This window comes from Oncorhynchus mykiss, chromosome 23, assembly GCF_013265735.2.
Source record: "Oncorhynchus mykiss isolate Arlee chromosome 23, USDA_OmykA_1.1, whole genome shotgun sequence".
Classification (NCBI taxonomy): Eukaryota; Metazoa; Chordata; class Actinopteri; order Salmoniformes; family Salmonidae; genus Oncorhynchus; species Oncorhynchus mykiss.
In genome coordinates this window covers 27,864,696-27,889,817 of record NC_048587.1, presented here as the reverse complement: position 1 = coordinate 27,889,817, position 25,122 = coordinate 27,864,696, and the positions used below count along the sequence as shown (strand labels likewise).

General features: G+C 41.4%; 1 protein-coding gene across 3 annotated transcripts in view; it reads left to right on the top strand.

The window, feature by feature from the left end:
* The window catches only part of LOC110502525 (regulator of G-protein signaling 7), a 123,334-nt gene that overhangs the window by 93,608 nt on the left and 4,604 nt on the right, over positions 1 to 25,122 (top strand). For all 3 annotated transcript variants that reach the window (XM_021580600.2, XM_021580599.2, XM_036960074.1), the window contains 13 exons: positions 7,369 to 7,419; positions 10,364 to 10,470; positions 10,918 to 10,969; positions 12,152 to 12,216; positions 13,624 to 13,700; positions 13,899 to 13,980; positions 15,144 to 15,218; positions 15,322 to 15,420; positions 15,507 to 15,568; positions 15,972 to 16,082; positions 16,318 to 16,443; positions 24,083 to 24,269; positions 24,453 to 24,542. In XM_021580600.2, the coding sequence (XP_021436275.1) occupies positions 7,369 to 7,419; positions 10,364 to 10,470; positions 10,918 to 10,969; positions 12,152 to 12,216; positions 13,624 to 13,700; positions 13,899 to 13,980; positions 15,144 to 15,218; positions 15,322 to 15,420; positions 15,507 to 15,568; positions 15,972 to 16,082; positions 16,318 to 16,443; positions 24,083 to 24,269; positions 24,453 to 24,542 (1,184 nt within the window). The remainder of the gene's footprint in view (positions 1 to 7,368; positions 7,420 to 10,363; positions 10,471 to 10,917; positions 10,970 to 12,151; positions 12,217 to 13,623; positions 13,701 to 13,898; positions 13,981 to 15,143; positions 15,219 to 15,321; positions 15,421 to 15,506; positions 15,569 to 15,971; positions 16,083 to 16,317; positions 16,444 to 24,082; positions 24,270 to 24,452; positions 24,543 to 25,122) is intronic.

Sequence of the window (25,122 nt, the reverse complement as noted above, 5' to 3'; positions counted from 1 at the left end):
ATCTTCAATAATGTTTCAACCGGAATATTCCTTTGTCTTTAGAAATGCAATGGAATGCAGCTACCTCTCACGGGCACACGCCTGACTGAGCTCATGGCACTTTGCCAGACCTCTGGTTGAAACAGCTCTCATTCTCTCCCCCTTCACAGTAGAAGCCTCAATCAAGGTTCTAAAGACGGTTGACATCTAGTGGAAGCCTTAGGAAGTGCAATCGGACCAAATTTACACCAACTTGGATTGGCAAAGAGTTGAAAAACTACAAACCTCAGATTTCCCACTTCCTGGTTGGATTTTTTTCTCATGTTGTTGCCTGCCATATGAGTTCTGTTATACTCACAGACATCATTCAAACAGTTTTAGAAACTTCCGAGTGTTTCCTATCCAAATATACTCATCATCTAATCATATGCATATCTTAGCTTCTGGGCCTGAGTAGCAGGCAGTTTACTCTGGGCACCTTATTCATCCAATCTACTCAATACTGCCCCCCAGCCATAAGAAGTTAACAAAAATACTTTTATAATTTTTCACATTTCATATATAATGTTAAGGATGGAAACTTGACAGAAAAGGGGGATATACTTTCAAGTTACAGTAGTTTCAAGTGGTGGTAGTTTTTCTTTAGCATTTGAAAATGTCCAAAGAGCATTTAGCACCATACAACAGAATCTGTATGATTTGAGGCTGGTTCTGAATTTGGGTAAAACAAAATTCATGTTATTTTCAAATGCCAGGCATGTTACTAATCATGTTGTGGCCAAACGTTTTGAGAATGACGCAAATATTAATTTTCACAAAGTCTGCTGCCTACATTTGTATGATGGCAATTTTCATATACTCCAGAATGTTATGAAGAGTGATCAGATTAATTGCAAAGTCCCTCTTTGCCATGCAAATGAACTGAATCCCCCAAAAACATTTCCACTGCATTTCAGCCCTGCCACAAAGGACCAACTGACATCATGTCAATGATTCTCTCGTTAACACAGGTGTGAGTGTTGACGAGGACAAGGCTGGAGATCACTCGGTCATACTGATTGAGTTCGAATAACAGACTGGAAGCTTCAAAAGGAGGGTGGTGCTTGGAATCATTGTTCTTCCTCTGTCAATCTTGGTTAACTGCAAGGAAACACGTGCCGTCATCATTGATTTGCACAAAAAGGGCTTCACAGGCAAGGATATTGCTGCCTGTAAGATTGCACCTAAATCAACCGTTTATCAGATCATCAAGAACTTCAAGGAGAGCGGTTCAATTGTTGTGAAGAAGGCTTCAGGCACCCAAGAAAGTCCAGCAAGCGCCAGGACCATCTCCTAAAGTTGATTCAGCTGTGGGATCAGGGCACCACCAGTACAGAGCTTGCTCAGAAATGGCAGCAGGCAGGTGTGTGTGCATCTGCACGCACAGTGAGGCGAAGACCTTTGGTGGATGGCCTGGTGTCAAGAAGGGCAGCAAAGAAGCCACTTCTCTCCAGGAAAAACATCAGGGACAGACTGATAATCTGCAAAAGGTACAGGGACGGACTGCTGAGGACTGGGGTAAAGTCATTTTCTCTGATGAATCCCCTTTCCGATTGTTTGGGGCATCCGGAAAAAGCTTGTCCGGAGAAGACAAGGTAAGGACTACCATCAGTCCTGTGTCATGCCAACAGTAAAGCATCCTGAGACCATTCATATGTGGGGTTGCTTCTCAGCCAAGGGAGTGGCCTCACTCACAATTATGACTAAGAACACAGCCATGAATAAAGAATGTTACCAACACATCCTCCAAGAGTAACTTCTCCCAACCATCCAGGAACACTTTGGTGATGAACTATGCCTTTTCCAGCATGATGGAGAACCTTGCCACAAAGCAAGAGTGATAACTAAGTGGCTCGGGGAACAAAACATTGATATTTTGGGTCCATGGCTAGGAAACTCCCCAGACCTTAATCCCATTGAGAACTTGTGGTCAATCCTCAAGAGGCGGGTGGACAAACAAAAACCCACAAAATCTGACAAACTCCAAGTATTGATTATGCAAGAATGGGCTGCTATCAGTCAGGATGTGGCCCAGAAGTTAATTGACAGCATGCCAGGGCAGATTGCAGAGGTCTTGAAAAAGAAGGGTCAACACTGCAAATATTGACTCTTTGCGTCAACTTCATGTAATTGTCAATAAAAGCATTTGACACTTATGAAATGCTTGTAATTATACTTCAATATTCCATAGTAACATCTGACAAAAATATCTAGAGACACTGAAGCAGCAAACTTGTGAAAAATCATATTTGTATCCTTCTCAAAACTTTTGGCCACAACTGAACATTGGATGGACATAGAGTGAGGGGAAAAAAGTATTTGATCCCCTGCTGATTTTGTACGTTTGCCCACTGACAAATAAACCTAATGGTAGGTTTATTTGAACAGTGAGAGGCAGAATAACAACAACAACAAATCCAGATAAACGCATGTCAGAAATGTTATAAGTTGATTTGCATTTTAATGAGGGAAATAAGTATTTGACCCCCTCTCACTTAGAAAGATTTCTGGCTCCCAGGTGACTTTTATACAGGTAATGAGCTGAGATCAGGAGCACACTCTTAAAGGGAGTGCTCCTAATCTCAGCTTGTTACCTGTATAAAGGACACCTGTCCACAGAAGCAATCAATCAGATTCCAAACTCTCCACCATGGCCATGACCAAAGAGCTCTCCAAGGATGTCAGGGACAATAGTATAGACCTACACAAGGCTGGAATGGGCTACAAGACCATCGCCAAGCAGCTTGTTAAGAAGGTGACAACAGTTGGTGCTATTATTCGCAAATGGAAGAAACACAAAAGAACTGTCAATCTCCCTCGGCCTGGGGCTCCATGCAAGATCTCACCCCGTGGAGTAGCAATGATCATGAGAACGGTGAGGAATCAGCCCAGAACTACACGGGGGGGATCTTGTCAATGATCTCAAGGCAGCTGGGACCATAGTCACCAAGAAAACAATTGGTTTTCTCTGTGAAGAACTGAAATCCTGCAGTGCCCGCAAGGTCCCCCTGCTCAAGAAAGCACATATACATGCCCGTCTGAAGTTTGCCAATGAACATCTGAATGATTCATAGGACAACTGGGTGAAAGTGTTGTGGTCAGATGATACCAAAATGGAGCTCTTTGGCATCAACTCAACTCACCGTGTTTGGAGGAGGAGGAATGCTGCCTATGACCCCAAGAACACCATCCCCACTGTCAAACATGGAGGTGGAAACATTATGCTTTGGGGGCGTTTTTCTGCTAAGGGGACAGGACAACTTCACCGCATCAAAGGGACCATGGACGGGGCCATGTACAGTCAAATTTTTGGTGAGAACCTCCTTCCCTCAGCCAGGGCATTAAAAATGGGTCGTGGATGGGTATTCCAGCATGACAATGACCAAAAACACACGGCCAAGGCAACAACGGAGTGGCTCAAGAAGAAGCACATTAAGGTCCTGGAGTGGCCTAGCCAGTCTCCAGACCTTAATCCCATAGAACATTTGTGGAGGGAGCTGAAGATTCGAGTTGCTAAACGTCAGCCTCGAAACCTTAATGACTTGAAGAAGATCTGCAAAGAGGAGTGGGACAAAATCCCTCCTGAGATGTGTGCAAACCTGGTGGCCAACTACAAGAAACATCTGACCTCTGTGATTGCCAACAAGGGTTTTGCCAACAAGTACTAAGTCATGTTTTGCAGAGGGGTCAAATACTTATTTCCCTCATTAAAATGCAAATCAATTTCTAACATTGTTGACATGCGTTTTTCTCGATTTTTTTGTTGTTATTCAGTCTCTCACTGTTCGAATAAACCTACCATTAAAATTATAGACTGATCATTTCTTTGTCAGTGGGCAAATGTACAAAATCATCCCTCACTGTACATAGAGCAAGTACAAATGTTTGTGAATGTGGGTGGATGACAAACTGAGCTTCACTATTCATGTGAAGAACTTGATAAGGAACCTTGCAGCAACAAATTCATTTTTGTAAGGGACTGGCTCAAATTAAGATCCTACATCTGTAACATTTTGGAGAATTAACGTATGGTTAGGGGAAGTGTTATATAAAATGCCACAGTTGTCTCTGACAGTTGCGTTATACGCCCACCCATACTCCTTGACCAACCTCCCTATTTTCATTTCGGTCTTAAAGATGCACTATGCAGAAATTGCTCCGTCATTTCCTCATTGCAAAAATTCTAATAGTTCACCTAATTTCAGTGTATGTGACAAAGCAAGCAAGTATAGTGCAGAGTATCATTGTACTATCTAAACCACTGTGAAATATCTTTAACATGTCAAAAATTATTGTATTTTCAGCTGTTTGAAGCTGGTGTACAAAACCAAAAGTAAAAGAAGCAAAAACGAAACTTAAGAACAGGATGCATAGAAATAGCGCACATAGAACATATCGAATACTTCTCTTTTCAATGAGAATGACAGATCTATAACCCACATGTGAATTTGGTCGGGTCACCCAAAAAGTTACATATTGCAACTTTAAGTAACCAGACCATTATTCCATTTGTAACGTAACATGTACTAAATGGAGGTACACAAATTTAAGTAACATATCCTATGTCTGGCTAATGTGGTCAGGCTGAAAATAGTGTCGTTTTCAGGTATCAAGGTAAGACCCAGATGCAGAGCGTGTCGAAGTAACAATGCTTATTACAGCAACAGGGGCAAAGGTGCAGGACGGCTTGGATAACTGTGAGGTGAACAAATTCACATATTTACCATTAATTAGTTACCTCTAGTCTCCAAAATAGCAAGGTGTCTCCAGCAATGTTTACTTTTTGACTTCCTTTTACATTTCCACTTTCCAAGCGTATTCTATTCTGTCCAGTTGTTTTAGCCTATCTTAACTAACTAACTACATCGGTAACACTGATGTACTGCAGATAAGATGTCTCATTGAGTGTAGGCAACTCTTCAGCATTACACTATGCACTGAATATACAAAACATTAAGAACACCTGCTCATTCCATAACCATAGACTGACCAGGTGAAAGCTATGATCCCTTATTGATGTCACTTGTATGTGACAAAACACTTCAATCAGTGTAGATGAAGGAGAGGAGACAGGTTAAAGAAGGATTTTTAAGACTTGAGACAATTGAGACATGTATTGTGTATTTGTGCCATTATGGGTGAATGGGCAAACAAAATATTTAAGTGCCTTTGAACAGGGTATGGTAGTAGGTACCAGGCGCATCGGTTTGTGTCAAGGACTGCAACGCTGCTGGGTTTTTCGAGCTCAACAGCTCAACAGTTTCCTGTGCGTATCAAGAATGGTCCACCACCCAAAGGACATCCAGCCAACTTGACACAACTGTGGGAAGCATTGGAGTCAACATGGGCCATCATCCTTGTAGAACGCTTTCGACACCTTGTAGAGTCCATCCCCCGACGAATTGAGGCTGTTCTGAGGGCACCTAATGTTTGGTATAATCAGTGTATATGTATTAAGGTGTCCTCCTTAGCGTTAGTTAGACAGGTTATGCCATGACTGTTCCAGCCACTCTTATCAGGGGTGTAATTTGTATTAATGGGAACAGAGTTAGGTGGTTTCTAATGGGAGAGCTTGGGACTCTAATGTTCTATCTGCAAAAGGATGATTCTGAGATAATTGGCTTTAACGTTCTGATTTGAATGGTGTCAGCATTTTTTATCTACTATTCTTTTGAATTTAACAACATGCATTGGGATATTTACAGTACTATATACAGTGGGGAGAACAAGTATTTGATACACTGCCGATTTTGCAGGTTTTCCTACTTACAAAGCATGTAGAGGTCTGTAATTTTTTATCATAGGTACACTTCAACTGTGAGAGACGGAATCTAAAAAAACTAAAATTCAGAAAATCACATTGTATGATTTTTAAGTAATTCATTAGCATTTTATTGCATGACATAAGTATTTGATACATCAGAAAAGTAGAACTTAATATTTGGTACAGAAACCTTTGTTTGCAATTACAGAGATCATACGTTTCCTGTAGTTCTTGGCCAGGTTTGCACACACTGCAGCAGGGATTTTGGCCCACTCCTCCATACAGACCTTCTCCGGATCCTCCAGGTTTCGGGGCTGTCGCTGGGCAATACAGACTTTCAGCTCCCTCCAAAGATTTTATATTGGGTTCAGGTCTGGAGACTCGCTAGCCCACTCCAGGACCTTGAGATGCTTCTTACGGAGCCACTCCTTAGTTGCCCTGGCTGTGTGTTTTGGGTTGTTGTCATGCTGGAGGACCCAGCCACGACCCATCTTCAATGCTCTTACTGAGGGAAGGAGGTTGTTGGCCAAGATCTCGCGATACATGGCCCAATCCATCCTCCCCTCAATACGGTGCAGTTGTCCTGTCCCCTTTGCAGAAAAGTATCCCCAAAGAATGATGTTTCCACATCCATGCTTCACGGTTGGGATGGTGTTCTTGGGGTTGTACTCATCCTTCTTCTTCCTCCAAACAGGGCGAGTGGAGTTTAGACCAAAAAGCTCTATTTTTGTCTCATCAGACCACATAACCTTCTCCCATTCCTTCTCTGGATCATCCGGATGGTCATTGGCAAACTTCAGACGGGCCTGGACATGCACTGGCTTAAGCAGGGGGACCTTGCGTGCGCTGCAGGATTTTAATCGATGACGGCGTAGTGTGTTACTAATGGTTTTCTTTGAGACTGTGGTCCCAGGTCTTTTCAGGTCATTGATCAGGTCCTGCCGTGTAGTTCTGGGCTGATCCCTCACCTTCATCATGATCATTGATGCCCCACGAGGTGAGATCTTGCATGGAGCCCCAGACCGAGGGTGATTGACTGTCATCTTGAACTTCTTCCATTTTCTAATAATTGCGCCAACAGTCACAGAGACACAGACAGAGACAATAAGAATGTGTTCTTAACTAACTTGCCTAGTTAAGTAAAGCTATTTTTTTTTTAAAAATCTGCAAATCGGCGCCCAAAAATACCGATTTCCGCTTGTTATGAAAACTTGAAATCGGCCCTAATTAATCGGCCATTCCGATTAATCGGTCGACCTCTACTCTACATGCTTTGTAAGTAGGAAAACCCGCATAATCGGCAGTGTATCAAATACTTGTTCTCCCCACTGTAGGTAGAAAACATTGAACAGAACAACTACATTTGGACAAAAATGCAGATGAAACTTTATAGTCCCAAGCTCTTGAATGGCTGTAATAAAAGCATATTGTTTTGGATTGACAATTACCCCCTCGCAATTGTTCTACCTGGGAGGAATTTGCATGTAATAAAGAGGCCGACTCCATTCTATAATTTACATCACTGTGCTAAAAGGTGCTGTACAGTATGCTTTTGGTGTATTTACGTATGTTGTTTTCCATTCCAGGTTCTGACATTGTACAGTGGATGATCAAAAACCTGAACATTGATGATCAAGGTAATGTATGCTCATTAGTGTCCTCATGTCTTTACTTATGTGACACTAGACACGTGAAAGAGTGAGTCATTTAGAGTTATGTTACTTACAACACCCTTATTCTTGAGAAGTTCCTTCCATGTTTAACATGTCAATGGCTAATTAGAATCATTGTAACATTAGTTGAAAAGTAGCCTAAAGTCAGACTTTGTTTCTCTAAAACCCCAATGCATTCGGTAGCAGTGCTTTTCTAAAGCAATTGATTTGATTATATAACCTAGTAGGCGCCATCATGTTAGGTCACGTCACTCGAAGGGAACAACATGTTTCAAAAGGTTGGTTATTATCACTTTGCCATGGAGTGAGAGGAAGGGGGAAGGTTTTCAATGGCGGACAGAGGGAGGCAATAGGTATAACCCATGTCACTGATTTAGAGGAGAGGGGAAGCCTTTGAGTGCTGGACAGAAAAAGAATTGGCATGTCTTCTCTCCCTCAGGCTCCATACCCGGCAAAAGTCTGTTGAGACTCTATTGTATTTCCTCGTCTACCTACCTGTTTTCAAAGCACTCAGTTAACAGCTCCACACACGGCCTGTTCAATAAGACAATCACAAAGAGCCCTTGATGTGTGTGTGTTTTCCTATGTGTGTACCTTCTGGTGCATGCCTTGGTATGGAAGGGTCGATTCACCCGCATTAGTGATTTTATTTTCACTTTTTAAAACAAAGCTGACTCAACAGCACTCCACAAATTGCGCATGGACCGTGGAGCACTGGAGAACTCTGAAAAAAGCACTGCAGTCAGGCTGAAATACCTGCTCCTATGCTTCAGCAGAAAACAGGTTCAGACTGAATCTCTGATTCCTTTACTTCAAGAGGAATGATTGAGGAATCTCATTGCACTGTGTCGTCACTCACAAGGTCTGACGAGCAGGAAATTGCACAGAAACACATTTAAGCTTGAGAGAATCTTGTTTGAGGTCCCAATGGTCCTGTGAGAAAAATTTGATTACAAATGATATAGAACACAAAAGTCCCAATACGCTCATTAGAACATTCTAGTATAGAAATGACCTCAAATTAATTATAATCTGCATGCCAGGGTATTCACGAGGACAGTACAGTCCATTTTAATGGCTGAGTCACTGTAAAGACGATTACAGGGCACACGAGTGTAGTCGGGGGTCAAAAAGTCAGATAGCTTTACATTAGCTAGGGAATAACAAATTGAGGACACTCCCCAAGCCAGACACTCATTTCTATTTCAGTTTAAAAAATGATATTTTTTATTCTCCTGTTCCCTCCTTTGTTTAGGATGTGAATCCGATTAGCCTACAAAGCAGCTATGTACCTCTTGGTTCTAGACACTTGTATCCACAGTTGGTAGATATAAATGCATGCTTTAGCACTTAGGGCTATGTGCTAACAATCCATAAAGTTGTTAAAAGTTATTTTGTGGGGTGACTGGAATCGTCTTTAATCCTGTTTGATATCCACTGTGTCTGAAGCTCTAACCAGACAGCAAAATAGATGAATGTGCAAATCCTCTTTCAGAATTCCAGAATATACAGTATGCCATCTGTGTAGCTTCCCAACAGAAGATAATATCTGTCTCTTTCTTTCTGTAATTGATTTATCTATAACAATTTTGCTGTTTTGGTTGAAAACACTGTATCCAAATTGCAGACTAAAAATCTCACACAAGCATACAATGCATAAAACATATCACATATCCACACACAAATACACTGAAAGGGCACATTTATGAGTAAGCTAAACATACACTATATGACCAAAAGTATGTGGACACACAGATCTCCATCGTCACAGCATTGTCATGCTGAAACAGGAAAAGGCCTTCCCCAAACTTTTGCCACAAAGTCTGAAGCACAGAATTGTCTAGAATGTCATTGTACGCTGTAGTGTTAAGATTTCCCTTCACTGGAACTAAGGGGCTTAGCCTGAACCATGACAAACAGCCCCAGATCATTATTCCTCCTCAACCAAACTTTACGGTTGGCACTATGTATTGGGGCAGGTAGCGTTTTCCTGGCATCCGCCAAACCCAGATTTGTCCGTCAGACTGCCAGATGGTGAAGCGTGATTCATCACTCCAGAGTACGCGTTTCCACTGCTCCAGAGTCAAATGGCGGTGAGCGTTACACCACTCCAGCTGACGCTTGGCATTGCACATGGTGATCTTAGGCTTGTGTGCGGCTGCTCAGCCATTGAAACCAATTTCATGAAGCTCCCGACGAACAGTTCTTGTGCTGACGTTGCTTCCAGAGTCAGTTTGGAACTCAGTAGTCAGTGCTGCAACCGAGGACAGACTATTTTTACACACTACACGCTTCAGCACTCTGTGGTCCCGTTCTGTGATCTTATCTGGCTTACCACTTCGTGACTGAGCCGTTGCTGCTTCTAGACGTTTCCACTTCCCAATAACAGCCCTTACAGTTGACCGGGGCAGCTCTAGCAGGGCAGACATTTTACGAACTGACAGTGCCACGTTGAAAGTCACTGAGCTCAGGCCAATTTACTGCCAATGTTTGTCTATGGCGATTGCATGGCTGTGTACTCTATTTTTTTAAACACCTGTCAGCAACGGGTGTGGCTGAAATAGCAGAATCCACTAATTTGAAAGGGTGTCCATTTTGTATATAGTGTATCTTTAAACATTAATAAGTGATCATTTATTAATGCATAGCTGGGTCGTACACATTCTAGATACAGAGAGACAAGGTGGAAATAGTGATAAAAATATAATGTGTTTCATTTTACATTAGGAGGGGTAACGGATATGGCATATGAGGTCAGAATTACCTTTGAGGCAGTCCCTAAAGGTACTATGCTGACCTCATATGCCATACCCCGGTGGAGGGGGGAAGTGGGATGTTTCAAACGGGACAATGGGAATATTAGGGGTGCTGTGGTGGAAAATTATATGATGTTGTTTGTGTTGTCCAGTGGAGGCCCTTCACATAGGGACCCTGATGGCTGCCCATGGCTACTTCTTCCCTATCTCAGACCACGTACTCACACTCAAAGACGACGGCACTTTTTACAGGTTTCAGGTACAGTGAATTCATAGGCTGTATGGCTCTTATATGTACTATAATGTACTCCTTCTTTATCTCATCCAATCCATATCAGACCACACAGGCAGGACTCAATCCATATGTCTTTGTTGAGTGCTATATCTTTTACACTTAATCCATTTATATTGCTGGATGTTTTACGGAGGCAACTAAAGTGCCTCGCTCAAGGGCCTAATGGGAATTTTAGCCAGGCGTCTCAGTTCTTAGATCAGTTCTTAGATAAAGGAGTCTCAGTTCTTAGATCAGTTCTTAGATAAAGGTGTCTCAGTTCTTAGATCAGTTCTTAGATCAAGGTGTCTCAGTTCTTAGAACAGTTCTTAGATAATGGTGTCTCAGTTCTTAGATCAGTTGTTAGATAAAGGTGTCTCAGTTCTTTAGCTGCCTCGTCCCTCACTCTTTTCTTCTTACAATCACTCTTCTCAGACCCCCTACTTCTGGCCATCAAACTGCTGGGAGCCAGAAAATACAGACTATGGTAAGAGCCTTAGCAGAAGTGAATAGTATTACACAATGGAAGGCTGAATGGTGCATTGAATGTAACCATATATAGATAAAAATAGATTTTGGGCTACTTTCAATCTGTAGTACGGACGATCCGCCTTAAAGCGTGATTGGAATTAAAATAGTATTTTTGATTGAGCCGTCATATGCGGCGTTTACCATCAATGCAGTCAGTCCCCGCAAACGCAGGAACATTGCTTTTAAATTTCAATTGCGCTATAGCACGGATCTTCAAACCTTTGGATTGAATCTAGGCACACATTTGTATAGCATCTGACATGCTGTACATTGTAACCCAACGCTCCAGCTTAGCAGAAGAAAACAACCAAAAATTGTGCTTTAATGGAAAAGATAGGGCTATGTTAATTTGAGTCTTATTTTGTATGTGAGTTGCAAGAACCACACCAGCCATATAGAGACCCATTTGCATCCCCAATGCAGCTCTTTGATTCGTCCCTATTGTGTTGTTGAAGTGCTGATTGCATGGGGGGAAATGGAGATGGGGGGAAGGGATTGACCAGGCGAGGGAGATGTTTGATTGTGTAAACCGATAAAAGAGGAAATAAAGCTGAGTTTATTAAACACCTGTAGCGCATAGCTAACACCAAGCACATTCATTTCCTCTCCTTTTGTGTTGGGGTAGGAAGACTAATGAATGAAATGGGAATAACCATAGCATTAGGGAACCTCTAATTACTTTGTACTAGACAACAGACTGGCATGATTGACACTTTCTAATGAATACACGTACAGGGGTAATGGAATAATGAAATCTCTACAGATGGTCAGTGTAGAGAGGGATAGAGGGTTGGAGTAATATTGATGGAATGGGAGGGAAGGTGTTTCCATCCAAGTCCCTGTTCAATTTCACAGACGTGCTATGGTTATTGACCTGTGTAATTTACAGGCTAGTTTAGATTGGCCATTGAGTGGTTTCGGTAAACAGGTTAGGACCAGTTAAGGATTTTGTTAAGGTGCATTAACAAGCCACATTATACTCTGGTCATAGGGATTTACTTTTCCAGAGGCATCTCAATGTTGTGGCCTTGTCTGCAGCTGTTGCAGGAAGGGTTTGGCAAAGTAAAACTTGATCAACAGCCAGCATCTGTCAACAGTAGTTTTCTCTGTTTTCTGATACGTTTGTTCTGTCTCTCAGCTGTTTACCTGTGCAAAAGAACAATGCAAAACAAAGCTCGTCTGGAGCTAGCAGATTATGAGGCGGTAAGAGGTCTTCTCTGTTCATATCGCAATTCTCTCTTTATTTTGTTAGCAGTAGAGTAATTCATATTGATATCAGCCTGATTTGTATCCTCACAGCGAAAGCCTTTTGTTCTGTTGGTATTATTGTGTTATTGTATTACAGTGCCTTGCAAAAGTATTCATCCCCCTTGGCGTTTTTCCTATTTTGTTGCATCACAACCTGTAATTGAAATATATTTTTATTTGGATTTCATGTAATGGACATACACAAAATAGTCCAAATTGGTGAAGTGAAATTGAAAAAATAACTTGTTTAAAAAAAACTACGAAAAGTGGTTTGTGCATATGTATTCATCCCCTTTGCTATAAAGCCCCTAAATAAGATATGGTGCAACCAATTACCTTCGGAATTCACATAATTAGTTAAATAAAGTCCATCTGTGTGAAATCTAAGTGTCACATGATCTCAGTATGTATAAACATGTTCTGTATGGCCCCAGAGTCTGCACACCACTAAGCAAGGGGCACCACCAAGCAAGTGGCACCACAAAGACGAAGGAGCTCTCCAAACAGGTCAGGGACAAAGTTGTGGAGAAGTACATATCAGGGTTGGGTTATAAAAAATATCAGAAACTTTGAACATCCCATGGAGCACCATTAAATCCATTATTTAAAGAAATGGAAAGAATATGGCACCCCAACAAACCTGCCAAGAGAGGGCCTCCCACTAAAACTCACGGACCAGACAAGAAGGGCATTAATCAGAGAGGCAACAAAGAGACCAAATATAACCCTGAAGAATCTGCAAAGCTCCACAGCGGAGATTGGAGTATCAGTCCATAGGACCATTTTAAGCCGTACACGCCACAGAGCAGGGCTTTATGGAAGAGTGTCCAGATAAAAGCCATTTAAATAAAAAAATAAGCAAACACGTTTGGTGTTCACCAAAAGGCATGTGGGAGACTCCCCAAACATATGGAAGAGGGTACTCTGGTCAGATGAGACTAAAATTGAGCTTTTTGGCCATCAAGGAAAACGCTATGTCTGGCGCAAACCCAACACCTCTCATCAACCCAAAAATACCATCATTTTTCATCGGCAGGGACTGGGAAACTGGTCAGAATTGAATGAATGGATACAAGGATTTTTTTTTGGGGGGGGGGGGGGGGGTGAATAGTTATGCACTCTCAAGTTTTCTGTTTTCTTATATCTTATTTCTTGTTTGTTTCACAATAAAAAATATGTTGCATCTTCAAAGTGGTAGGCATGTTGTGTAAATAAAATGATACATACCCACCCAAAATATATTTGAATTCCAAGTTGTATGGCAACAAAATAGGAAAAATTCCAAGGCAGGTGAATACTTTCACAAGCCACTGTATGTCATGGGATAACTGTCTGGATTTTTTATGCTTATTGTTGATTCAGGAGAGCTTAGCGAGGCTACAGAGAGCATTTGCCAGAAAATGGGAGTTCATATTTATGCAAGCAGAAGCACAAGCAAAGTAAGTTTCCAAATGAAACAAATGTAGTACTCTATGCGTTGATATGCCCTCATCTCTAACTACCACTTCTCATCAGTTTCCTAATAACACCAAATTTTAGGCCAGGGGAAGTGGCAAAGAAAAAACAGTAATAATTACACAAAATATGTTTCTGTAAAATACCAAAAAAGTAATTGCCTGTACTGTGTATCTCCTCAGAGTTGACAAAAAAAGGGATAAGATTGAGAGGAAAATTCTCGATAGTCAAGAAAGAGCATTTTGGGATGTGCACAGACCTGTGGTGAGTTTATTGTGCTTTTAAAATCTTATGCTTCAAGAGTCACATTATTTCCATAACATAACATCTAGCTACAGTATTTGGGCAAATTTTCCACTGCAGTATTCAGTTAATTGGAGGCTGTGCTCAAATTAAATCCATATCGTTGAAGTTCAGCTTTGTAGCATAATTACAATTTTAAGTTAATTTCCGATTGAGCCGACATATGCAGCGAATACTGTGAATGCAGTCTCCGTGAACACGGTAACATTGCCTTTAAATTTAAATCGCGCTATAGCGCTGAACTTCCACGATAGGTATTGAATCGAGTAAACTTAGTATTCCTTTGTGCAATATTGTTGTCGTTTGTCATACATACATGTTTAGAAATATTAATTGTCAACAACCTAAGTTGTTCTTATCTTAGAAATTGTATTAATTTTCATGGATTATTTATTAGATGTTTTTTTTAATAAAATGACAAAGGACGTAACCTGTGCATTTTTTCAGTCCTCAAAGCAATTTCCTTCACCGTTCAGTGTCAATAATGTAATGGATTTGGATAATAGTCACATTTTCAGAGCTTGGTAAAGGCAGAGATTTTTTCTTTCTTCTTTGTCTACTGTAATATCTAAATGTTATTACTGTACTGTCAATTCCTCCCCCCAAAAAAATTAACATAGAGGTCTCCAGTGGTCTGTTTGACCTCATCATCCATTCAGACACATATCCTTCTTAGCATTAGCTTCCACTCGGGAATGGATCTGCCTCTCCGGCCATGAACTTAATTGGAAAATAACAGGATTAATTGATGCATTCTCGGAGCATTATAATCAGGTTCCTTTCTGATTTCACAGCAGCCTCGTCAAACCACTTAACCACCGTGATCCTGGAGGATGCCTTGATTGTACCCTTTGTTTAACCATGCACGACGTACCGACAATATGTTTTATTTCTCAGTGACACATTGATTGTTTGGAATTTTTGTTAGAAATTTTACATTAATATTTCACTGCGCATGCAGCAAATTGCAATGGAAGAAGTAGGCTATGGTTTGCTGGGTTCACTAAACAGTTCACTAAACAGTCCTAACTGAGCCGCTAGTGAATCAATAAGAAGAAGCAGAGAATGCTCTCTGAAGGTGTTTATTTTATTAATTTATACTGCTAATTTTTGTTGCTCTCCAGCCCGGATGTGTAAACACAACAGAAGTTGACATAAAGAAGTCCTCCAGAATGAAAAACCCCCACAAGACAAGAAAGGTTAGAGTGTCTGATAAATCCATTGCTTCTGAATAACAGGTCACTTGAAAATACTGTTGTTCGAGTTTGACTTTGGTGGGTTCTGTTTGTCTCTCTGCCTCAGTCTGTATATGGGCCTCAGAATGATGTGCGCACCCACAGCCCCACCCACACCCCTGCCCCAGAGGCCAAGCCGGCCACAGAGGAGGAGCTACAGGACCAGGTAATGTAGGGCGTGCTGGACTGCCTGGTTGGTTTTCTCTTCACAATAATATATTCACAAAATATTATTTCCCCTTGCTTTTCCAGATCACTTATTGGGGAGGGCAATTAGACAGACATCGACTGAAAATGTCCAAAGTGGCCGAGAGGTGAGCTACGTTCTCCTTCTCTACACCCCCCCCCCCCCCCATTGATCCATTGTTGAACTCTTTCATGTTTATTGTAGCCAGTAATTAAGAGCTTAGACAACCTTGAAAAGTGTTTAGTCCAAACAATACCCGGATGTGTATCATCAGCACTAAGGCTTTTTGTCATTTACTGTGCCGTAACACTGAACAGAATGTAGATTCCCATCCTTAGTTGCCTGGGTAACTCACTATTGTGTTTGAGTAAATATGCTAGATTACTTCACTTCCTGCTATCTTCGAAGGTCAAATACTGTATAGCACTGCTCTTAGTCGTATCCTGAGTTCCCCAGGCGGCATGAAACATTGTTACCTTTTCTGTCCACTTTACCTGACTGAACTGAATAGTTTGTTTTCTTTCTCCCAGTTTGTTGGCCTATACAGAGCAATATGTGGAATATGACCCCTTCATCACGCCAACCGACCCCTCCAACCCCTGGATCTCAGACGACACCACTGTGTGGGAGCTGGAGGCCAGGTTTGTCTTCTTGTACTGTCTTTTTTACTTTTTTAAATGTTTTATCTGTGTTGTTTTACACTGGTACAAGTATAGTGTGTGGTACCAGTATATGCTTTGTAAGTTGCACTGCTGAAAACCATCTCCCGAGGGATGTCAGGTAATAATATAATGATTTGTAGCTGTGTAGTGTGTACTGTTCACTGAGGTTTCCCGCTATACACTGTGGTGTCTGACTGCGTGTGTCTCTCCCCAGTAAGGAGCCAGGTCAGCAGAGGGTGAAGAGGTGGGCGTTCGGAATCAATGAGGTTCTCAAGGATCAGGTGGGGAGGGAGCAGTTCCTTAAGTTCCTGGAGTCTGAGTTTAGCTCAGAGAACCTGAGGTAGGGGATACAGTGCATACACATACATATAACACATATCTACGCACGTACGCCCCCACATGCAAACACTCACTTCCTTTCTGTCACACAATCATAATGTATCCTTGCATAAACTTTCACGTTGCCTGTACTCCCTCTGCTGGTACTTCTCTGAACTGTTTTGCCCAGGGGTAATCTTTAGGTCAATCTGGTAATGTAACTAAGTGAGAGTTGATATTATCTAACTGAGTGAGAGTCAGAGGTGAAATTTTACACCTAATCCGTCACATGAATTACCCTATAATTAGATAGATGTGATGTTATCACCAGCAAAGGACATAACTGAGTACTGAAAATGAATTCAAATACAGTTGAAGTCGGAAGTTTACATACACTTAGGTTGGAGTGATTAAAACTCGTTTTTCAACAACTCCACAAATTTCTTGTAAACAAACTATAGTTTTGCAAGTCGGTTAGGACATCTACTTTGTGCATGACACAAGTAATTTTTCCAACAATTGTTTACAGACAGATTATTTCACTTATAATTCACAGTATCACAATTCCAGTATGTCAGAATTTTACATACGCTAAATTGACTGTGCCTTTAAACAGCTTGGAAAATTCCAGAAAATGATGTATTGGCTTTAGAATCTTCTGAAAGGCTAATTGACATAATTTGAGTCAGTTGGAGGTGTACCTGTGGATGTATTTCAAGGCCTACATTCAAACTCGTTATCTCTGCTTGACATCATGGGAAAATCAAAAGAAATCTGCTAAGACCTCAGAAACAAAATTGTAGACCTCCACAAGTCTGGTTCATCCTTGGGAGAAATTTCCAAATTCCTGAAGGTACCATGTTCATCTGTACAAACAATAGTATGCAAGTATGAACACCATGGGACCACGCAGCCATCATTCCGCTCAGGAAGGAGACGCGTTCTGTCTCCTAGAGATGAACGTACTTTGGTGTGAAAAGTGCAAATCAATCCCAGAACAACAGCAAAGAACCTTGTGAAGATGCTGGAGGAAACAGGTACAAAAGTATCAATATCCACTGTAATACAAGTCCTATATCATAACCTGAAAGGCCGCTTAGCAAAGAAGAAGTCACTTCTCCAAACCCCCATGAAAAAGCCAGACTACGGTTTGCAACTGCACATGGGGACAAAGATCATACTTTTTGGAGAAATGTCCTCTGGTCTGATGAAACAAAAATAGAACTGTTTGGCCATAATGACCATCGTTATGTTTGGAGGAAAAAGGGGAACGCTTGCAAGGCGAAGAACACCATCCCAACCGTGAAGCACGGGGGTGGCAGCATCATGTTGTGGGGTGCTTTGCTGCAGGAGGGACTGGTGCGCTTCACATAATAGATGGCATCATGAGGCAGGAAAATGATGTGGATATATTGAAGCAACATCTCAAGACATCAGTCAGGAAGTTAAAGCGTGGTCGCAAATTGGTCTTCCAAATGGCTTAAGGACAATAAAGTCAAGGTGTTGGAGTGGCCATCACAAAGTCCTGACCTCAAACCTGTAGAAAATGTGTGGGCAGAACTGAAAAATCATATGCGAGCAAGGAGGACTACAAACCTGACTCAGTTACAACAGCTCTGTCAGGAGGAATGGGCCAAAATTCACCCAGCTTATTGTGGGAAGCTTGTGGAAGGCTACCCAAGACATTTGACCCAAGTTAAACAATTTAAAGGCAATGCTACCAAATACTAATTGAGTGTATGTAAACTTCTGACCCACTGGGAATGTGATGAAATAAATAAAAGCTGAAATAAATCATTCTCTCTACTATTATTCTGACATTTCACATTCTTAAAACAAAGTGACCTAATTGACCTAAGACAGGGAATTTGTACTAGGATTAAATGTCAGGAATTGTGAAAAACTGAGTTTATATGTATTTGGCTAAGGTGTATGTTAACTTCCGACTTCAACTGTATATCAGACAAATATTTCCAGAGAAAATCTCTAATACTATACAGAAATTCCTTTAAGAAGGCATGGTGAGAAAATGTTCTAGACTAGACATGCACAAGCATGCACACTTAATACGTTGGTAGTCCTGTATTAGCCTCAAGATTGATAGAGAAAGGCAAGAATAGAGCAGTTAAAATGATAAACGCAAATAAACGCAACATGTTTAGCTGAAATAACAGATCCCAGAAATGTTCCATATGTCCATTGCTTGTATTTCTTAGCCCAAGTAATTGTCGTGACGTTGTATTAGTTAATGTGACGACTGCTGCTCATCGAATGATTAACGGTTTATAATTGCGTGATTAAATGAATCAGGCAATTATTAACTCATTAACCTGGGGCACCATGGGAAAATTTGTTTTAGAATATCGATCAGAATATCGATTTTACAATAGTTGCTAATTTATCAATTTCCTCTACAGTCTCATTCTGAACGTCGCATAATCCGTGAATCTGCAAAATCCCGAGTCCCACCAATGAGTTCGTACCACACCAATTGTTGTTCATTATTTATTTACTAGAAAGCTAAAATGATAATAAAAGATACACAAAACACAGTCTAGGCTATTGATTAGAACTGAGTACAACGGGCCAACACACTCTGGCGAGAAAGAGAAAAAGGGAAAGTACACGAGAGAAATATACATTTGGGTGCATTTATCAGCTATGCTTATTTGAACCCTAACCTTGCCCCAAACTGCCGCTCTTATGGGTCAGAATATAATGATGTAATTATGTGTTGAAGGTCTCCGCTGTGGGTCTTTGTGTGGACCGTTTCGTCTTCTCGGATGGCGCACTTCTCTGGTTGTCCTCACGATGTCAGTGTCCTTTTTGCTTAATGGTCTGATTCCTCCCCCTTATTCTGAAAGGGTTCTTCTGAGGACAGCCAGCCCTGTAGCTCAGGGCTCACAGCGTAGGAATGAAAACAGTGTATATACCACGATTCGATGGGGGGGTGGAGACCGGGTGGTCCAGCTTGAATTCACCCGCTTAGACGCAGCTATTCATCCGTAGTATGGGTAGAAAAGGATTCCTTTGTCTTCAACCTTGTGTTGCGTTTTGGGCTTGTTGTCTACTCAGACCTTTGCTGCAGCTCGGGTCACTTAGTCTGGTATGTTCATTCTTAACTTCTTATGGCCGGGGGGCAGTATTGAGTAGCTTGGATGAATAAGGTGCCCAAAGTAAACGGCCTGCTCCTCAGTCTCAGTTGCTAATATGTGCATATTATTATTAGTATTGGATAGAAAAATGAAAATGATGTCTGTGAGTATAACAGAACGCATATGTCAGGCAAACACCTGAGGAGAAATCAAAACAGGAAGTGAGAAATCTGAGGCTGGTATGTACTCAACACAGTTATCATTGAAATCCCCTTGAGATATTAATGATGTTGCACTTCCTAGGGCTTCCACTTGAATGAGGCTTCTACTGTGTTGTGGGACTGAATGACAGCAGAATGAATCAGGTGTCTGGCAGTCAGCCATTTTCTGGTAACGCAAATTCCACATGATAGCGACCTGCGTTCCATGGCTCCTGAAGACACAAAGGAATGCTCCGGTTGGAACTTTATTGAAGATTAATGTTAAAAACATCCTAATGATTGATTCTGTACTTAGTTTGAAATGTTTCTTCAACCTGTAATAACCTTTTGAAGTTTTTGTCCGACGTAACGCTGACCAGAACGAGCGTTTGGATATGTATACAGAATGCGCTAACAAAAGTAGCTAATTGGACATAAATAACGGACATTATCGAACAAATCAAGCATTTATTGTGGATCTGGGATTCCTTGGAGTGCATTCTGATGAAGATCATCAAAGGTAAGGGAATATTTAGCATGTAATTTATAGTTTATGTTGACTTCAACATGGCGGCTATTTTGACTTGATTGTTCTGAGCGCCGTCTCAGATTATTGCATGGTTTGCTTTTTCCGTACGTTTAAAAAAAAATCTGACACAGCGGTTGCATTAAGGACAGGTATAATTCCATGTGTATAACTTGTATTATCATCTACATTTATGGGTATTTCTGTTGAATCGATGTGGCTATGCAAAAATCACTGGATGTTTTTGGAACTAGCGAATGTAACGCGCCAATGTAAACTCAGATGTTTTTATATAAAAATTAACTTTATCAAACAAAACATACATCTATTGAGTAACATGAAGTCCTATGAGTGTCATCTGATGAAGATCATCAAAGGTTTGTGATTCATTTTATCTCTATTTATGCTTTTTGTGACTCCTCTCTTTGGCTGGGAAAATGGCTGTGTTTTTCTGTGGCTTGGTGGTGACCTAACATAATCATTTGTGGTGCTTTTGCCGTAAATCCTATTTGAAATCGGATTCTGTGGTGGGATTAACAACAAGAATACCTTTAAAACAGTATAAGATACATTAATGTTTGAGGAATTTGAATTATGAGATTTCTGTTGTTTTGAATTTGGCGCCCTGCACTTTCACTGGCTGTTGTCATATCATCCCGTTAACGGGATTGCAGCCCAAAGAGGTTTTATACCCTCGGGTCAGAAGTGGGTGTAACCGCCTTTAGGGAAATTCTCTGTGCGTACCAAGTTAAGAGGCAAGGTCTAGATTTTCTTAAAATCCAATTTGAGATAACTAACTTCACATTTCATCTTTACCAAAACATTCTCTTTGATTTGGACATTTTACACACAACGTACAATGTATAAACATCAAGCATATACTAGGAAAACTCTTGAAGTTACAATGTTTTCGTAATAACGTCACCCTTTAACCTTTAAAAACAAAACAAAAATGACATTAATTTTCATATTCCGTCTATCGTCATTACCACCATTGTGGCTGACGGAAACTATTGTTCCAAAGTCCATTTATTGCATGTTTAATGTTCTGAGGCCGGTTCTCCATAGTGAGGGGACAAAGGAATTTTTTCTGTTGCCTAAGATTTACAATGGGCGTGAGGGGTCATGAAACCCCCACATCTTCATACCACTATATTTCTCCTCCTCTGTTGGGGTTGAGCGATAATCTGTAGGGTTGTGGTCTCCTGTAACCTGATCTGATCAGGACAGTCATGACACAAGTGCCTTCTTATTGGTGTCCTTTTAGTAGTGGATTCTTTGCAGCAATTCGACCATGAGGCCTGGTGCGTGGTGCCGGCACTGGTGGTACCGGGCTGGTGACACGCACCTCAGGGCAAGTGCGGGGAGGAGGAACAGGGCGTACTGGACTGCCGAGGCGCTCTGTAGGCCTGGTGCGTGGTGCCGGCACTGGTGGTACCAGGCTGGGGACACACACCTCAGGGCGAGTGCGAGGAGCAGGAACAGGGCGTACTGGACCCTGGAGGCACACTGGAGGAAGAGTGTGAGGATTAGGAACAGAACACACTGGGTTGTGAAGGTACACTGGAGACCTGGTGTGTATAGCCGGCATCAATTGTTCCGGAACTTTAACACATGTTTCAGGATGAGTACGAGGAACTGACACAGGTGGCATCGGACAGCCAACACGCTCCTCAGGGTGAATGCCATGCATACTACGCCAAACCAACAGCTCTCTCTCTTCACTCTCCTCCAATTTCATCAACAACTCCTCGATTGTCTCATAATCTCCCCTCCATTCACTCTCCTCCATTCTGTCCAATAACTCCTCGACAATCTCTGACTCACCCCTCAACTTCGCCCACTGCTCCATGTGTCCCCTCCCCAAATTTTCTTGGGGTTTCTGTGGCCTACCTCCCCGACGTCGTTGCTGTCCTCTCTTACTTCGCCGTTCCTCCTGCGCAGTTTCCACCTGCCTCAATGGTAGGCGATCCTCTCCTGCCAAAATCTCCTCCCACGTCCAGGATCTTTTACCGTGCAGTATTTCGTCGCAGGTCCATTTTTCCACAAAGCGCCGTTCCTCCCTTTCACGCTGCTTGGTCCTGATTTGGTGGGTTATTCTGTCACGTTCACCATATTGATGAGACCAAGGCGCAGCGTGATAAGCATACATTCTTCTTTTAATGAAGGAAAACCACTAAACAAACTAACAAAGAAACACAACGAACGTGAAGCTACAGTATATAACACGAGTGCTAACATGCAACTACACATAGACAATAACCCACAAAACCAAAATGGAAATGGCAACCTAAATAGGATCCCCAATCAGAGACAACGATAAACAGCTGCCTTTGATTGGGAACCAACTCAGGCCACCATAGACCTACATTTACCTAGATATATACGAAAACCCCATAGATATACAAAAACCCTAGACAAGAAAAAAACACATACCACCCTCGTCACACCCTGACCTAACCGAAATAATAAAGAAAACAAAGATAACTAAGGTCAGGGCGTGACAGAGAGTGATTGATTGATTTCAGCTTATATTTCTTTCTTCACATTCCTAGTGGGTCAGAAATGTACATACACTCAATTAGTATTTGGTAGCATTGCCTTTACATTGATTAACTTGGGTCAAATTCCACAAGCTTTAAGTTGGGTGAATTTTGGCCCATTCCTCCTGACAGAGCTGGTGTAACTGAGTCAGATTTGTAGGCCTCCTAGCTCGCACACGCTTTTTCAGTTCTGCCCACACATTTTCTATAGGATTGAAGTCAGGGCTTTGTGATGGCCACTCCAGTACCTTTGCCACAACTTTGGAAGTATGCTTGGGGTCATTGTACATTTGGAAGACCCATTTGCGACCAAGCTTTAACTTCCTGACTGATGTCTTGAGATGTTACATCTACAGGTAAACCTCCTTTCAGAAGCTTTTCTGGAATTTTCCAAGCTGTTTAAAGGCACAGTCAACTTAGTGTATGTAAACTTCTGACCCACTGGAATTGTGATACAGTGAATTATAAGTGAAATTATCTGTCTGTAATCAATTGTTGGAAAATTACTCGTGTCATGCACAAAGTAGATGTCCTAACCGACTTGCCAAAACTATAGTTTGTTAACAAGAAATGTGTGGAGTGGTTGAAGGACAAGTTTTAATGACTCCAACCTAAGTGTATGTATATTTCCGACTTCAACTGTATGTCTGTTACTTGAAATCTGTGAAGCATTTATTTGGGCAGCAATTTCTGAGGCTGGTAACTCTAATTAACTTATCCTCTGCAGCAGAGGTAACTCTGGGTCGTCCTTTCATGTGGCGGTCCTCATGAGAGCCTGTTTCATCATAATGCTTGATGGTTTTTGCAACTGCAGTTGAAGAAACTTTCAAAGTTCTTGAAATTGTCCAGATTGACTGACCATGTCTTAAAGTAATGATGTGCTGTCGTTCCTCTTTTCTTATTTGAGCTGTTCTTGCCATAATATGGACTTAGTCTTTTACCAAATAGGGATATCTTCTGTATACCACTCCTACCTTGTCACAAAACAACTGATTGGCTCAAACGCATTAACAAGGAAAGAAATTCCACAAATGATCTTTTAACAAGACATACCTGTTAATTGAAATGCATTCCAGGTGACTACCTCATGATGCTGGTTGAGAGAATGCCAAGAGTGTGCCCAGCTGTCATCAAGTCATACTACATGATTTCATGTGTTATTTCATAGTGTTGATGTCTTCACTATTATTCTACAATGTAGAAAATAGTAAAAATAAAGAAAAACCCTTGAATGAGTGTCCAAACTTTTGACTGGTACTATATAAATTATATATAATTTTTTTGTTGTGTCTTGCAGGTTCTGGCTAGCGGTCCAGGAGGTGAAGAAGAGGCCAATCCGGGAGGTCCCGACCCGGGTTCAGGAGATCTGGCAGGAGTTCCTGGCCTCTGGAGCTCCCAGTGCCATCAATGTTGATTCTAAGAGCTACGACAAGACCACCCAGAATGTCAAGGACCCTGGACGCTATGCCTTTGAAGACGCACAGGTAACGCTATAATAATATGTCAGTGAACTTTACATAGGCAAGTTACTGACTTATGTATCAGCTGGATAAGCTACTATACTGTTCAGTACATTCTTCAGAACATAAAGTATTCTGGAATGTTGAATCTTATCAAGGGTTCTTACTACGTGACCTGTGGTTGAACCATTTCTTTGTGGTTTACAGGATCACATCTTCAAGCTGATGAAGAGTGACTCCTATAGCCGCTTCATCCGTTCCAGTGCCTATCAGGAGCTGTTACAGGCCAAGAAGAAGGTAAGGTCTTCAAAGCCTTAATGATTAATTTAAACAATACTATTCTAAGTTAGACACTTCTGATGGAACGGAACCAGCAATGATATACTGTCTATAATTGAAAACCAAAATGAACTAGATCGGCCCTTTACAAAAACAGAAATCATTTTATAGGGAGTTTAAGGATTTGCTTATTCCTCTCTTGATGGATGTTCTAAATGTATCTGCTGAGACGCAGAGCCTTCCGGACTCCTTTTCCACGGCTATTATAAAAGTTATACATAAAAAAATAAAGATCCTCTACAATGCTCTTCCTATAGGCCGATAAGGTTCCTCAATGCCAACTATAAATCGATTTCTAAGGTGTTGGCTAACAGATTAGGACAATATTTGCCAAACCTGATCCTCCACCAATCATTTGTGCTGGTTATTCAACGTAATTCACAGTGTGAGGAGTGATCATAGTATAACAGTATCTCTAGACGCTGAAAAGGCCTTCAATAGGCTGGAGAGGTGTCGTGGAAATTTCCTGTATTACCAAATCATGAGAGCAAACCACACACAAGTCAGAGTTATCATAAAGTCCATCTTTAATTATATG